Raw genomic sequence first — 15,706 nt, 5'->3', positions numbered from 1 at the left:
ACTTGACTTCACATTCCAGGATGTCTGGCTCTAGGTGAGTGATCACACCATCGTGATTATCTGGGTCATGGAGATCTTTTTTGTACAGTTCTTCTGTGTATTCTTGCCACCTCTTCTTAATATCTTCTGCTTCTGTTAGGTCAGTACCACTTCTGTCCTTTATTGAGCCCATCTTTGCATGAAATGTTCCCTTGGTATCTCTTAATTTTCTTGAAGAGATCTCTAGTCTTTCCCATTCTGTTGTTTTCCTCTATTTCTTTGCATTGATAGCTGAGGAAGGCTTTCTTATCTCTCCCTGCAATTCTTTGGAATTCTGCATTCAAATGGGAATATCTTTCCTTTTTTCCTTTGCTTTTCACTTCTCTTCTTTCACAGCTCTTTGTAAGGCCTCCTCAGACAGCCATTTTGCTTTTTTGCATTTCTTTTCCATGGGGATGGTCTTGATCCCTGTCTCCTGTACAATATCACGAACCTCCATCCATAGTTCATCAGGTACTCTATCTATCATATTTAGTCCCTTAAATCTATTTCTCACTTCCAGTGTATAATCATAAGGGATTTGATTTAGGTCAAACCTGAATGGTCTATTGGTTTTCCCTGCTTTCTTCAATTGAAGTCTGAATTTGGCAATAAGGAGTTCATGATCTGAGCCACAATCAGCTCCCAGTCTTGTTTTTACTGACTGTATAGAGCTTCTCCATCTTTGGCTGCAAAGAATATAGTCAGTCTGATTTTGGTGTTGACCATCTGGTGATGTCCATGTGTAGAGTCTTCTCTTGTGTTGTTGGAAGAGGGTGTTTGCTATTACCAGTGCATTCTCTTGGCAAAACTCTATTAGCCTTTGCCCTGCTTCATTCTGTATTCCAAAGCCAAATTTGCCTGTTACCACAGGTGTTTCTTGACTTCCTACTTTTGCATTCCAGTCCCCTATAATGAAAAGGACATCTTTTTTGGATGTTAGTTCTAAAAGGTCTTGTAGGTCTTCATAGAGCTGCTCAACTTCAGCTTCTTCAGCATTACTGGTTGGGGCATAGGTTTGGATCACTGTTGTATTGAATGGTTTGCCTTGGAAACGAATGGAGATCATTCTGTCGTTTTTGAGATTGCATCCAAGTACTGCATTTCGGACTCTTGTTGACCATGATGGCTACTCCATTTCTTCTAAGGGATTCCTGCCCACGGTAGTAGATATAATGGTCATCTGAGTTTAATTCACCCATTCCAGTCCATTTTAGTTCGCTGATTCCTAGAATGTCGACGTTCACTCTTGCCATCTCCTGTTTGACCACTTCCAATTTGCCTTGATTCATGGACCTAACAGTCCAGGTTCCTATGCGATATTGCTCTTTACAGCACAAGACCTTGTATACATATATTCCCTCCCTCCCATCTCCCTCCCCATCCCACCCCTCTAGGTTGATACAGAGCCCCTGTTGAGTTCCCTGAGACATACAGTGAATTCCTGTTGTCTGTCTATTTTACATATAGTAATGCAAGTTTCCATGTTACTCTTTCCACGCATCTCACCCTCTCCTCCCTTCTCCCCATGGCCATAAGTCTGTTCTCTACGTCTGTTTCTCCGTTGCTGCCCTGCAAATAAATTTTTCAGTACCATCTTTCTAGATTACATATATATGTTAGTATATATTTATCTTTCTCTTTCTGACTTACTTCATTCTGTATAATAATCTCTAGGTTCATCTACCTCATTAGAACTGACTCAAATATGTTTCCTTTTTATGGCTGAGTAATATTCCATTGTGTGTATGTACCACAACTTCTTTTTCCATTCATGTGTCAATGGATATCTAGGTTGCTTCCACGTTCCGATGACTTCCTTTCTATGGCTGAGTAATACTTAAAAGCTTTTGCACAGCAAAGGAAACAATAAACAAGATGAAATGACATCCCTCAGAATGGGAGAAAATAATTACAAATGAAACAACCGACAAAGGATTAACCTCCAGAATATAGAAGCAACTCATGCAGCGCAATACCAGAAAAATAAACAACCCAATCAGAAAATGGGCAGAAGATCTAAACAGACATTTTTCTAAAGAAGACTTATAAATGGCCAACAGACATGAAATGATGTGCAGTGTCGCTCATTATTAGAAAAATGCAAATCAAAGCTATAATGAGGCATCACCTCATACTGGTCAGAATGGCCATCATCAAAAAATCTACAAACAATAAATGCGGGAGAGGATGTGGAGAAAAGGGAACCATCTTGCACTGTTGGTGGGAATGCAAATAGATATGCATTCCATATTCCTGTATCCACTATGGAGGGCAGTATAGAGATTCCTTAAAAAATGAGAAATATGACCCCATTTTTAACTGTTACCCATCATAGCTTTAGAGGGTTTCAACTCTGCTTTGAATTGAGTATACTTTCATGTCAGGCTTGAGCCGTTGGAACATTAGTCCCATATGTAACAGATGATTCTTCATGGTAAGATCTGGAAACTGGAGAGTTTGTTGATGGGGTTAAGTGTGATTAAGTACATGTTTTTCCTAACTTTTTTGATGAACTGTTGATGGGGGCCTAAAAGGCCAACACTGTTATTTTTATTTCTATACTAGTATTTGTTGATCCAGTGATATCAGCGTGTGTCATAGGATATGTTCTTTCTCTTTAAACTGAGGTTTAGTGTTGAGTGACTCTCTTAATTTGCTTAAATGCTTAAGTTATCATGAGCCCTTAGGATGAACATGATGGAATTAGGAGGAATTATAAAAAGTTGGAATCTTAATTTTAAAACACTGAAGTTGGGAATTCCCTGGCAGTCCAGTAGTTAGGACTCCGAACTTTCACTGCCTGGGACATCTCATGGACAGAGGAACCTGGTGGGTTATAGTTCTTGGGGTCACATTGGGTCGGACATGACTTAGTGACTAAAGCACCACCACCGCCACTTTCTCAAAGGATGGTTTTCCCTGTACCTTCACCCAATATCTCCATTCCCAGGAGGCCTTTTCCTTTGTATCAGTGTATAAAATAGTGACTCCATCATGTACAGATTGTGGCTTACTTTTACACCATTGTGATAAAACAGCTGTGATCATTGCTAAATAATGAGCTCATATACTCAACTTCTTTGAAATAAACTGCTGAAATGTGTTTTCCTCCATTCACCTGAGTGATCCATCATCTTCGTTGTAAGCGTTGGCTTTTTCAAAGTGAAGGATGCTAGATTTTTTGACCTAGATCTTGAATGTGGGAACCAGAGTCATTCCAGAGCACCAATCAGTTGAGCAGATAATTATTTTGGTATTTAATCAGTGATAATCTCAATAGCAGGTAAAGTGATCACTAAATGAGGTTGTACTTTGTCTTTTAAAGGTGGGAAGAAGAACGCTATCCTGAAGGCATCAAATGGAAATTCCTAGAACATAAAGGTCCTGTATTCGCTCCACCATATGAACCTCTTCCAGAGAATGTCAAGTTTTACTATGATGGTGAGTTGTTCCTAGGTTGTCCAGTTCTTGGCCAAGGAAAGAGTGTGCTTCTATTTAGGAATAGAAAGTGGGGAAGCATCTTGTTCTGTATTATTCTTTTTATTTCATTTTGTTCTCATGTCATTGTATGGTTTGGGGAAAGGACCATCGGGCATTAACTCTTAAAAGCTCATTTGGTACAGGAAAAGTTCCATGAGAAAGGAGCTGTCTTATCTCCCTTGTTTCCCCCTTTGAGTCGTGGTCTCAAAAAGGTCCAGCTACATAGGTCGCAGCCAGTGCTTGGTCAGCAAGCTAAATGTTTTTATTTGAGTGACGTTTCTAAGGAGCTACTCTTTGTAAGAGTTCTTAGAAAAGTCTTACTTGAATGGTAGTATTTTATTTTAGTGATATGATGCAAGCTCACAGGCTACTCACTGCTAGAAATAGAATTAGTGCTTGGTTGGGGACTAAGCCTGCCATCAGCCTCTAGGTGGGGCTGACAGGTGTCTGTCACTCACTCTGTATGGTACAACGCCATGCTGTTGTCCTTTGTGAAGTCAAGTCTGATGAGCTAATCTGAGGGAATATCCTGCCTAGTTCTTTTAGAACACTCTTAGACCTCTGTCCTTGGGTTGAAAATTTTGAGAGTAGTTCTTGATGCTCCCTTATTGGCATATAGCAGTATGCAGATGGTAATACTCAACTGATTTCCCTCATTCCAAGGGTTTTCTCCAGAAATATTCAACGGATTTCCCTCATTCCAAGAGTTTTCTCCAGAAATGACCAGAGCTTTATTCCTCAAACACTCATGTACTTTAGATTTACCAGGTGGATCTGGGCTCATTTAATTGATGTTGAGTGATCATGGGTGCTTCTGAACCAAGTGGTCTGCTGACCAAACTTTGAGAAACTAAGCCAGGAGGACTGCTGAAAAGCATGTCTCTGTCCACCAGCAGTGGTCTCGGGCCATGGATGCTTAAAGGTCAAGGGGTAGTAGTTTATACTGAAAGGCTGGGTCTTGCAAATGAAGAACATGGCAGACTTGTAAAACTGGAATTCGTTGTTTTAAACTGTATTTGTTCAACGTGCTGTGTTCAGACACCAAGACCCAGCAGTGGGCAGTACTGAACAATCTCTGATCTCATGGAATGTGTGATCTTGCAGGATTTTATAGCCTCATTCTGACCTGTGTTGACTGGAGAGCATGGGACAGAATTCTGCCATTAGCCCTCATAGTGGTCATTCTGGAGACTCTGCAGTGTGACTCAAAGCCAAAACTCCAGTGATGAGAAAGAGCCTTAGCTAATCATAAAAGTGCAGATATTCTATAGCCCTAGTATAGGTTTACCTTTAGAGTTGAACTTTAGGAGATTCAACTGGTGAAGCCTAACTTTGAGGTCCAAAGTGATTTGAAGGAAAGCTGGGTTCCTTTCTTTAGCCTTTGGGTTTCCCTTACTTTCAGAGATGGGAAGCCAAGGCTTGAACTAATCATCACAGGTCACCCTGGTCCCTTCTACATTCTTGCCCTATCGGACCTCCAGCTCCAGGGCTCTCACATTTTCTCATTTGGTCTTTGAATTTCTTCCCTTTGATTAGGTAAACTCCCACACTGCAGTAAGTCAAACAGTTGTATTTGACTTACTACCAAGTTGATCCCATCAGTCCTGCCTACTCTCTAGGGAAGAGAATTCTCAGACTCCTTTAGTGCCTGCCAGGGAGGAGGGGCACGGGCTGGCCAAAGCGATGAATGACCTCTGAGAACCTGCAGTTTTCAGCTCTGACTCAGCAGTTTCTTATTCCTGGAGCTCAGCCTTTCCTACAAAGCACTACTCTTGCCAGGAACCTCTAAGTCATCCTCCTACCCTTCTACTGCTGGGAGCTGTCATTTCATCTTTTGGCAGCTCATCTAAAACAGGAGGTGTCAAAATTTCTTTCTCTATTGGGACAGAATTCAGCAGAATTTCCCAGAGTATACCAAATGTATGCAAGAATAGCTTACATTCTTTCTTGCCTTTTATTTCATTTGTTATTCTTAGTGACTTACTGGTTTCCTTCTTATCAGAAGCATGTTACATCTTAACTGGCAACACTGGTTCAGATTTGAGTGAATTCTGAAGTGCAGGAACCTCTTTAAAAGCCAGCCTGTCCTTCCCAAGCTGTGTCGTCTTTGGAAAGAGCTAGAAGGTTTAGAGGGGAAGTGGCGCCACCTGTTGGCCTTTTAAAATTATAGGTTTCAAGCAGGTTCTTTCTGTCTACCCTGAAAGTTTCAGTTTAGAGCTGCAGTTCCCTGTACCATCCTTGCAGTCAGGGATGAAACTGTCTTAACTATCATGAGATGAGATGTCTTCTGAGTTTTGAAATAAATGGAATTTGGGTTAAGTTTTAGTTTTCTGTAATAAATGTGAAAATCCTTGGTGAATTACTAGTACCTATGTAACAGGTAAGGCAGTGGAAAAATGTGTATAATGCCAAGAACCCCGGTCATCCCTGTGTTCTGGATGAGTCCTGTTTCTCTGAAAGAGGCAACTTTATAATAATGCCTGTGTTCCAGGGCATTTCAAACTCTGGTGTGTACACTAGCCACCTGGGGGTCTCATTAGAATGTATGTTCTTGGTTCAGTCTGTCTGGGGTGGGGCCTGAGATTCTGCATTTCTGCCAAACTCATGTGATGTCAGTACTGCTGGTCCATGATCATACATTGAGAAGCAAAGTTCTAGAGGAAGGTCTTACTTAGATTTTTTCATATGGGATATCTGGGCTTGCCTGCTATGAATATATATTTTTTTTTAATTCATATTCCACCCACCTAACTTTGAAGAAGAAAGATGCCTATTTCTTTTCCCCACAATTCCTTTCTTCCACTCCCTGTCCTATCCCTTCCTCCCCTTCTTGAACAGAAGCTGTTTAGCTTAGCAGTGGCAGGAGTCCCTCTGAGGATTTGATTTTTAAAAACCATTGAAGAGGTGTAAAGGACCCTGCTTGCTGAAAGGAAAAGGAAGAGTGACTGGGCCTCCCCCAGGTCATCCCTGTCCTGAGCAGGCTCCTGGGAACAATTTACTGGCATAGTCTCCAGAGAATGACCCAGGTAAATATCTGCTAAAGAGAAGGAAAATTCATACAAGTAGATGTTAATCGATAATACTGTTTTTGTTGTTATTGTTACCATGCGTCACCAGACCTTTATATATATACCTTCAGAAGGTAAATAAACCATTATGAAAGAAGATGTCTCCAGAACCTCAGTGTTTAACCTCAGAACATGAACACAGCACCTCATTTTTTGGAACCACTTTTGTCTCTAGGTAAAGTCATGAAGCTGAGCCCCAAAGCGGAAGAAGTAGCTACGTTCTTTGCAAAAATGCTCGACCATGAATATACTACTAAGGAAATATTTAGGAAAAATTTCTTTAAAGACTGGAGAAAGGTATTGTAGCCCATGTGTTAATATCCTAGCCCCTTAACAAAAACACTGATCTCTACTAAGAAATACATGATAATTTTACCAAAAGAATTCCCTGATGTACAATTTGAGTTTCATGAATTTTATTGTATTGAAAGTTGGGGTTTTTTCTCCCCCCTGTTCATTTACTGTGTTATATAGGTTTTCTATCCAATAAGAATAACTGTGTTTCTTTTCCTCTTGGCTCTCCTACGGCTGTAGCCGGGAAAGTTTGATCAGATTAGGTCAAACAGAAACCTCAGCTCCAGTTGAGCAAAGGAAAGTTTGTCTCTTGGGACTGCCCTCTGTCTGCTATTGCAAAGAGACATGCATTAGCATTGTCCTGTTCCCTTTTGATTCATGCTCTTCGGCTTTAGGTACTTTCTGTTCTTAACACCACATATCCTTTGTCTGCCTGCTGCTGCTGCTAAGTCACTTCAGTCATGTCCGACTCTGTGCGACCCCATAGACGGCTGCCCACTAGGCTCCTCTGTCCCTGGGATTCTCCAGGCAAGAATACTGGAGTGGGTTGCCATTTCCTAGGTGATTTTAAACAGTTTCTTTATTCTTAATTTGGAGAATGTGAACAGAGGCTGAGCTGAGGTTCACTTTCTGAATAGCTGTAAAAATAAGATTTAATAAGTGAATAGAGCAAGGATGTTTCTAAGAGAGAAGGAGCATCGAAATGTTTCTTTCATCACTAAATGATGTATATATTTGTGTTTCTCCTGCCTTGGTATTTATGCTTAGGAGATTGTGGCAATGTGCTAATCTAAGAAATGACATGAGAGTTACCCTTTTCAATGTTGTTATCCTAAATATTTTTCTACCACATGCATATTTTATTATAGAACAAGGAAATAAAATTGTTTCTTTTTTCCCCCCAAATTCTCAAATTTAGATTGACTGTCTCATTAGATACTCTTGGACTGAGAACATGATACTTTGCTGTAATTGTGGAGAAACTTGAGGGCTTATTTATTTTATTTACTGTCTTTTTCTGTCTCCCTTTTTAACTAGGAAATGACCAATGAAGAGAAGAATATTATCACCAACCTCAGCAAATGTGATTTTACCCAGATGAGCCAGTATTTCAAAGCCCAGACAGAAGCTCGGAAACAGATGAGCAAGGAAGAGAAACTGGTACTGCAGAATTTCTTAAACCTCTGGAGAATTTTGAAATAGTGATTAGTTTAATTTTCTTCTTGGTTCTTAAAAAACAGTTTTGACTTTAATGATTTCTGCGCTAAAGGTTTAAGATTCTTGGCCTAGTGAAGTCTCGATTTTCTTAAGGGTTTCACGTAGACTAAAAATTGTGAATAGGCATTATGTTTAAATGGCTCAAGGTAAGCTGGTGTTCTGTTAACCTAAAAACCAGCCAGTAGCCTCCAGTAATACAGTGTTTAAGAAAGAGTAGGTCTGACCTACAGTGGCTCCTAGATGTTAGGGACTTAAGACAGATAAAATCATATTGGCCATATGTGTACACACACACACACATTCTCTTTCTTTGATCTGTTTTTAGCCACACTCATCCAACTTCATCTTCTAGCTGTGGCCAGCCTCATTTCTGAAGGATCTTTCTAGTATCTGAAAATGGATGTCACTTTCTAGGATGTCACTTTCCTCTAGAATATTGGTAGGCAGACTATAGATAGGCTGCTCGTTTTTGTACAAAAGTTTTATTGAAACATGCCACATCTAACTTGTTTACCTATTATCTATGGTCGCTTTCAGCAGTGGCAAAGTTGAGTAATTACAACAGAGACCGTATGGCCCTCAAGCCTAAAACATTTTCTATCTAGAAAAAGCTTGCCATTCCCCAATCTAGAGGCTCAAGGCTGGAGTTTGACTTTTTTGGCTCAAGGCTGGGATCAAAAAAACAGGTTAGCAGAGGTCTGGAAGTTAAGTATTTTATATACCTGGAAGTTAAGTATTTTAAGGAATTCTTGGCACCTCGAAGTCTTAAATTTCAGTAGTTTAGGCTTGCATGTTTATATAATTTAGGCCATTGTCTCTGTATAACTTTCTGTTTGAGAGTACCTATTTGACCTTTAGTTTAAAAAATTAAGTTACTCCAGAGATGGTAAGAATGATACCTGCATTATGCTTTTCAGTCTCAGTTTAGTCATCTCAGTATTCCAAATTAGTGAAATTTATTTTGTTTTTCACTTCAGGGGTGTTTTTCAAACTAAAATCCATGTCAGGAGGTTTTATAAGTATCACCATGTCAGAGTCCTGCCAAGGATACCTGTCACCAGCGAGTTGTGAATCTTTATCTGTGCACAAGGCAGCAGGACTCAGTTTAAATCTAATTGCCGAGTGTGACATCAACATGAGGGAAGGGCTAGCACAGAGTGAGGAGGCTCCAAATCTTTCTGTTTTTTGGAGAAAGGATCGAAGTGTGAAACATATGTACCCATGTACTAGTAAAGAATCAATAGCAGGTTTCTTTGTGCTGGAAACCCCGTGTGAAATAATGTTCATATGGGGATTTTATTATATTTAAGCTTTTAAAAAACTCTGGTTTTCCAGAAATTCCTTGGTGGTCCAGTGGTTAGGACTCTGAGCTTCTACTGCAGGGTGCCTGGGTTCGATCCCTAGTCAGGGAACGATAAGATCCCACAAACCATGCAGTGAAAAAGAAAAGAAGAATTTCATAGGTTTTCCTTTATCTGAATTTGTTTCTTAGTGATTGAATCCCCTTTGAGTACTTTTTGTCTGTCTTCCAGAAAATCAAAGAGGAGAATGAAAAATTACTGAAAGAATATGGCTTTTGTGTTATGGACAACCACAGAGAGAGGATCGCCAACTTCAAGATAGAACCTCCTGGGCTTTTCCGTGGCCGCGGCAACCACCCCAAGATGGGCATGCTGAAGAGACGAATCATGCCTGAGGATATAATCATCAACTGTAGCAAGTGAGCACAGTTCGTCCTTTGGCCAGAAATGAAGTGGGTGGCTTCCTTTGTTCTCAGTAGTTTGGATTTTCTCCCCACATTACACAAGACTGTTTGGGAGCAGCATGGTATTTCTATGTATAGATCTTCAGGTGCTTATCATGTATTGACTGGTGAGGAGGAAGCTTGGAAATATGCGCTCAGAGATTCATCCACTTCCAGTGATGAAAAGTGAAATTGGTCACTACTTCCCACCTCACTGCTCTACTGCTTTATTTCCACAGAGATGCCAAGGTTCCTTCTCCTCCTCCAGGTCATAAGTGGAAAGAAGTCCGACACGATAACAAGGTTACTTGGCTAGTCTCCTGGACAGAGAACATCCAAGGTTCTATTAAATACATCATGCTGAACCCCAGCTCACGAATCAAGGTAAGTGGTAACCAAGAGCTGCACCAGTTAGTGGGGCTGAAAATCTCTTGTCATTTTGTTTGAAATCTAATGTCCTCAGCCTCTAGAATCACTTTGACAAATTGAAAACCATCCCCACCCACAAAAAAAGGGTACTTTTCATAGTTAGCATTATCTGGTGACCTCCCTAAGATGTTTCCATTTTCTACATCACATTATAATCTTATTTATTAATTTGCAGATACTAATTGAAATCCCTGTATGAGCCTGGCACAGTGTAGGCATGGTGCTAGGAATGACATTGGTAAACAAGACAGACACATAGTCCTTGCTTTTACATTGCTTACTGGTCAGACTGATGAAAAATGTGGTAAGTGTATATTGGTTTCTACAGCTAGTTCTCTTCCTCACCTTTCTGGGCTCTGAAGAAAGGAATATAATTACTCTGAATCCAGAAAGAGCTGTAAAATCTAGAGTCTTACATACTTTGTCTTCCTAAGGCTTCATCTGAGTAGATTCCACCAGGACTTAATGGGGTAGTGTTTGGGAAAGCATATCTTAAGCTGTTGTGTACACATGTGGTACTGTTTATTGATACTGTTATTGAAAAGAGAAAACTCTTGGAAGGACTATTAGTTCTTATTAGCCTGCTAGGCATAAAATGAGTCCTTCAGATATACTGTGGAAATATGAATGTCAACTTAAGACGAGTTCCACAAAAAAAAAAAAAAAAAACACCAGAGAATTAGTTCTGTATAGACTGACACGGAGAAGGCAATGGCACCCCACTCCAGAACTCTTGCCTGGAAAATCCCATGGTTGGAGAAGTCTGGTGGGCTGTAGTCCATGGGGTCGCTAAGAGTCAGACACGACTGAGCGACTTCCCTTTCACTTTTCACTTTCATGCATTGGAGAAGGAAATGGCAACCCACTCCAGTGTTCTTGCCTGGAGAATCCCAGGGACGGCAGAGCCTGGTGGGCTGCCGTCTCTGGGGCCGCACAGAGTCGGACACGACAGAAGCGACTTAGCAGCAGCATAGACTGACTGTTTACATGCAGGGCACTGAGAGTAAAGCCCCTCTTAATCTTGGTTTATAGTTTATTAAACACTTGTTAAGATTTGAAAGCTGCAGCTCAAAAGGCCATATGTCTTTTCAAGACCAGACTGCACATTTTATAGCTTATAGTCCTGTGTCCTAATGAAAAATGCCCCTGTGTATATGTTCTTAGTATAATTGGAAAATGACAACTGTTCTTAAAGTGAGCATAGACTCAGAAAGAGAACCCCCATAGCAAGTAAAAGTCAAAATCACTTTAAGAAACATGTTATATTCCTGTTCTGAAATACCACAGAGCTATAGGGTGACCAAGGTAGATGAAAAGTGGTTTAGCCCTGAACTTACTGCCTGCTGGGCAAATTGGGTAAGAATTCAGTTGTATTAGAAAGATAAATGTTAAATGCTTTAAAGGGAGCAGTTATTCCCAGCAGTTAGAGAATAAGAACAACTTTTTAAAGGAAATTTGGTTGCAGTTAGGTCTCAAAAGAGAGGTATTTCAAAGAGCAGTGTGTCATATGGACAGAGAGGAGGGATATGAAAAGGAGTAACAAAAGGATTATCAAGTGAGGTCAGGTAACATTGTAAATATGCTAAATGTCGCTACTGTTGGTGTGAATTTTATATTATTCACACAGTAAAAAAAAAATTATCAAAATGAAGGATACTGGATCACTGTTAGTATTTTCATGTAAGTTGACATGTGATTCTTTTAATAACCATACCAGACATGTACTCGTGCCACCATTTTACAGATAAATTTAGTCTCCGAGAGGCCAGATTGTGGCCAACCTTAAATGCCACACTAAAGTGACTAGACCATGTTCTGTATTTGATGGAGAACCATTGGCTTGGAACAGAGGAGTGTCTTGATCCGCTATGCAGGCATAACGGACCATCACATTAGTGAATGTAAACTGTTGTCAGTGCTGCAGGGGACACAGGGTGCCATTTGAGAGTATACCAGAGCACCTGATCTGGCTTCCAGGGCCTAGGAAATGCCTTTTTGAGGAAGTAACGTTTAAAATGAGACTTACAGAGTGAGTAGGATTTATCCATGGACTTCCATGGTGGCTCAGACAGTAAATTGTCTGTCTACAATGTGAGAGACCTGGGTTCGATCCCTGGGTTGGGAAAATTCCCTGGAGAAGGAAATGGCAACCCACTCCAGTACTCTTGCCTTGAAAATCCCACGGACAGAGGAGCTTGATGCAGGTTACTATCCATGGGGTCGCAAAGAATCGGGCACTTTTTTCCAGGATTTATCCATGGAAAGGATAGGGGAATGGGCATTTCAGACAAACAAAGTAGCCTTTTGAAATCCCTGAAGAAAGAAAGAATTGGGTGGTCTCAAGGACTGTAGTTTGAGTAAAATGATCAAGAGAGATACGATGAGGAGGGGACTGGAGACAGGGATGCAGGCCAGATCTTAAAACGCTTCCTTCAGTTTTTTTTATATTATCTAAATCCAGTAAGAAGCCACTGGGTTTTAAAGGGGAATGATGCCAGATGTGTGTTTTAGAAACCTGTGATATAATTGATCATTCCGACTGCTGCTCTCTGGAGACTGGATTGGACCCAGGAAGTAGGGAGACCAAGAGGAGGTTGTTGCAGTACTCCAGCCAATAAGTGGCAATGACTTAGGATGATGGCAGCAGGGGTCAGGAGACACGAACAGATGCCAAATACACAAGGACTGTGCACTCTCGTAGGCGGGATTCACACTGATTGTAGGAGTCTCTGGGGTTGAGAGCCTTGTTAGATAAGCTGAGTGGAATTCCCTAAGGGCAGTTCAGTTCAGTTCAGTCGCTCAGTCGTGTCCGACTCTTGCGACCCCATGAATTGCAGCACACCAGACCTCCCTGTCCATCACCAACTCCCGGAGTTCACCCAAACTCATGTGCATCGAGTCGGTGATGCCATCCAGCCATCTCATCCTCTGTCGTCCCCTTCTCCTCCTGCCCCCAACCCCTCCCAGCATCAGAGTCTTTTCCAATGAATTGACTCTCTGCATGAGGTGGCCAAAGTATTGGAGTTTCAGCTTTAGCATCAGTCCTTCCAAAGAACATCCAGGACTGATCTCCTTCAGAATGGACTGGTTGGATCTCCTTGCAGTCCAAGGGACTCAAGTCTTCTCCAACACCGTAGTTGAAAAGCATCAATTCTTTGGCGCTCAGCTTTCTTCACAGTCCAACTCTCACATCCATACATGACCACTGAAAAAACCATAGCCTTGACCAGACGGACCTTTGTTGGCAAAGTAATGTCTCTGCTTTTTAATATGCTATCTAGGTTGGTCATAATTTTTCTTCCAAGGAGTAAGCATCTTTTAATTTCATGGCTGCAGTCACCATCTGCAGTGATTTTGGAGCCCCAAAAAATAAAGTCTGACACTGTTTCCACTGTTTCCCCATCTATTTCCCATGAAGTGGTGGGACCAGATGCCATGATCTTAGTTTTCTGAATGCTGAGCTTTAAGCTAGCTTTTTCACTCTCCTCTTTCACTTTCATTAAGAGGCTCTTTAGTTCCTCTTCACTTTCTGCCATAAGGGTGGTATCATCTGCATATCTGAGGAGAGCCAGCCAATTCATTCAGACAGTATCCAGACACCTCCTATGCATTGTAAGGACTTTAAGCAGGTTTTTGAGTAATTGTTACGGTAGTAAACCTAGAAAGTCACATAGATGTAGGCCCTGCCTGGTACCTTATATCCAGTGCAGAGTGGCTCGCTCCAGCAGCTGGGTTGTGATCCTGAGTCATGAAAAATTGTTAAAGGCTTGGAGAGAGGTACTGTTGAGGGGGAAATAAATGTGATTTCTTAAGCTTTCTGCCTGTCCTCAGTTATCTCCAACTCAGAATAGATCTTCAGAGGTTGAGGTTTTGACAGTGTGTTAAATAGTTTTTTTTTTAAGTGCATTGCCAGCAGGAGATAAGAGTCTCTTTTTAGATAAAAGTGGAAAGATACAAGCAGTAAGGATTTTATTTTCAATGATTTATTTCCAATATACAAAAATAGATATAACAATCATTCATATAGTGCCCTCCATCTGCCCGTGTCAAACCTTAACATCATGTCGTATTTTTTCAACTGCTTCATTTCATAAAAAGTATTGTGATAAACATAGCTGAAGCTCACTAGGTAACATTTATCTCTTTCCCTGGAAAATACTAAAATGAATTTAATGTTTTCATTCTTGTGTGTATTTTTAGTACCTTATGTGTCCATGAATACCAAGTAGTATTGTTTTACAAGGTTTGATTTAAAGTTGGATATTTATTGAGATCATTTTGCAACTTATTTCACCACCCTTTGGTTTTGAGAGTTTATTATCTTGATACATATTTATAATTTACCCATTTTTATTTGCTACATAGTATTCTGTTATATAAAAAGTCATCTGTTCTCTTGTCAACAAACATTTAATTAGAGTTTACAGTCATTTCCTAATATAAATAGTGCTGGAATAAACACATTTTCCTTGTGTATATAGATGAAAATTTTCTTTAAAGATTCTTTATTAGATATTTCCAAATTGTTCTCTGAAGTACTGGAACCAGTTTACCTCACCACCATCCTCCCAACATTGTGCTCAAGTTTCTGTTTTTTCCATATCTCTGCCATCGTTTCTAAAATTTTGCTCTTTAAAACATGTTTGGATCTATGATCCATTAGAATGTATTTTTGTAGATGGTTTGAGGTTGAGATACAATATATTTTCTCCAAATGCATAACAGTTGTCCCAGAACAAGTGAGTTGTGTTCACCCCTCTCTTGTACATCACGTTTCTACATGGATGTCATATTGTTTCTGGGCTCCCTGTCCTGTCTGCCTGTTTTTTCATCAGTAGCACACTGTCTGACCTCCTGTAGCTTTATGAAGTCTTACTATTGAGTAGGACAAGTTTTCTTTGTCTCACTCTTCAAAATTGTCTTGGCTTTCAGCTTTTTCACATTAATTTTGAGATAAATTTGTCAAGTTCTAATGAAGGCTATTGAGATTTTTTTATAGGATTGCATTGAAATTATAGATTTTTAAAAAATATGTACTTTGTTTATTTGGCTGCACCGGGTCTTAGTTGCAGCATGCTGAGTCTTTTGTTGAGGCATGTGAACTCTTAGGTGCAACATGCGGGATCTCGTTCCCTCACCAAGGATCGAATCCAGGACCCCCTGCTTTCTGAGCACAGTCTTCGCCAGTGGACCACCAGGGAAGTCCTGAAATTATAGATTAACAGGGGGTAAATATTGAGATTATTTTATTGAATCTTCCCATCCATGAACCTGTTACATGCCTCTCTATTAATTCATGTCTTCAAATATATCCTTTAATATTGTGTCTTAATTTTTTCCATAGAGGTTTTACATATGTTTAAAATCTTTTCTAAGAGGCCTTATAGTTTCTTGTGCTATTGAATTTCAAGTATTTGTTGTTGTACTACATTTTTGTTTGTTATTACTGGAG

General features: G+C 40.2%; 1 protein-coding gene across 1 annotated transcript in view; it reads left to right on the top strand.

Moving 5' to 3' along the window:
• TOP1 (topoisomerase (DNA) I) overlaps window positions 1-15,706 on the top strand; it is a 97,152-nt gene that overhangs the window by 65,889 nt on the left and 15,557 nt on the right. The window contains exons 9-13 of the mRNA XM_010829146.1: window positions 3,347-3,462; window positions 6,745-6,866; window positions 7,902-8,024; window positions 9,614-9,801; window positions 10,065-10,209. Coding sequence (XP_010827448.1) covers window positions 3,347-3,462; window positions 6,745-6,866; window positions 7,902-8,024; window positions 9,614-9,801; window positions 10,065-10,209 — 694 coding nt within the window. The remainder of the gene's footprint in view (window positions 1-3,346; window positions 3,463-6,744; window positions 6,867-7,901; window positions 8,025-9,613; window positions 9,802-10,064; window positions 10,210-15,706) is intronic.

Source organism: Bison bison, unplaced genomic scaffold (genome assembly GCF_000754665.1).
Source record: "Bison bison bison isolate TAMUID 2011002044 unplaced genomic scaffold, Bison_UMD1.0 scf7180017864500, whole genome shotgun sequence".
NCBI lineage: Eukaryota > Metazoa > Chordata > Mammalia > Artiodactyla > Bovidae > Bison > Bison bison.
The sequence above is the reverse complement of the archived record's forward strand: the minus strand, read 5'-3'. Positions and strand labels throughout refer to the sequence as shown.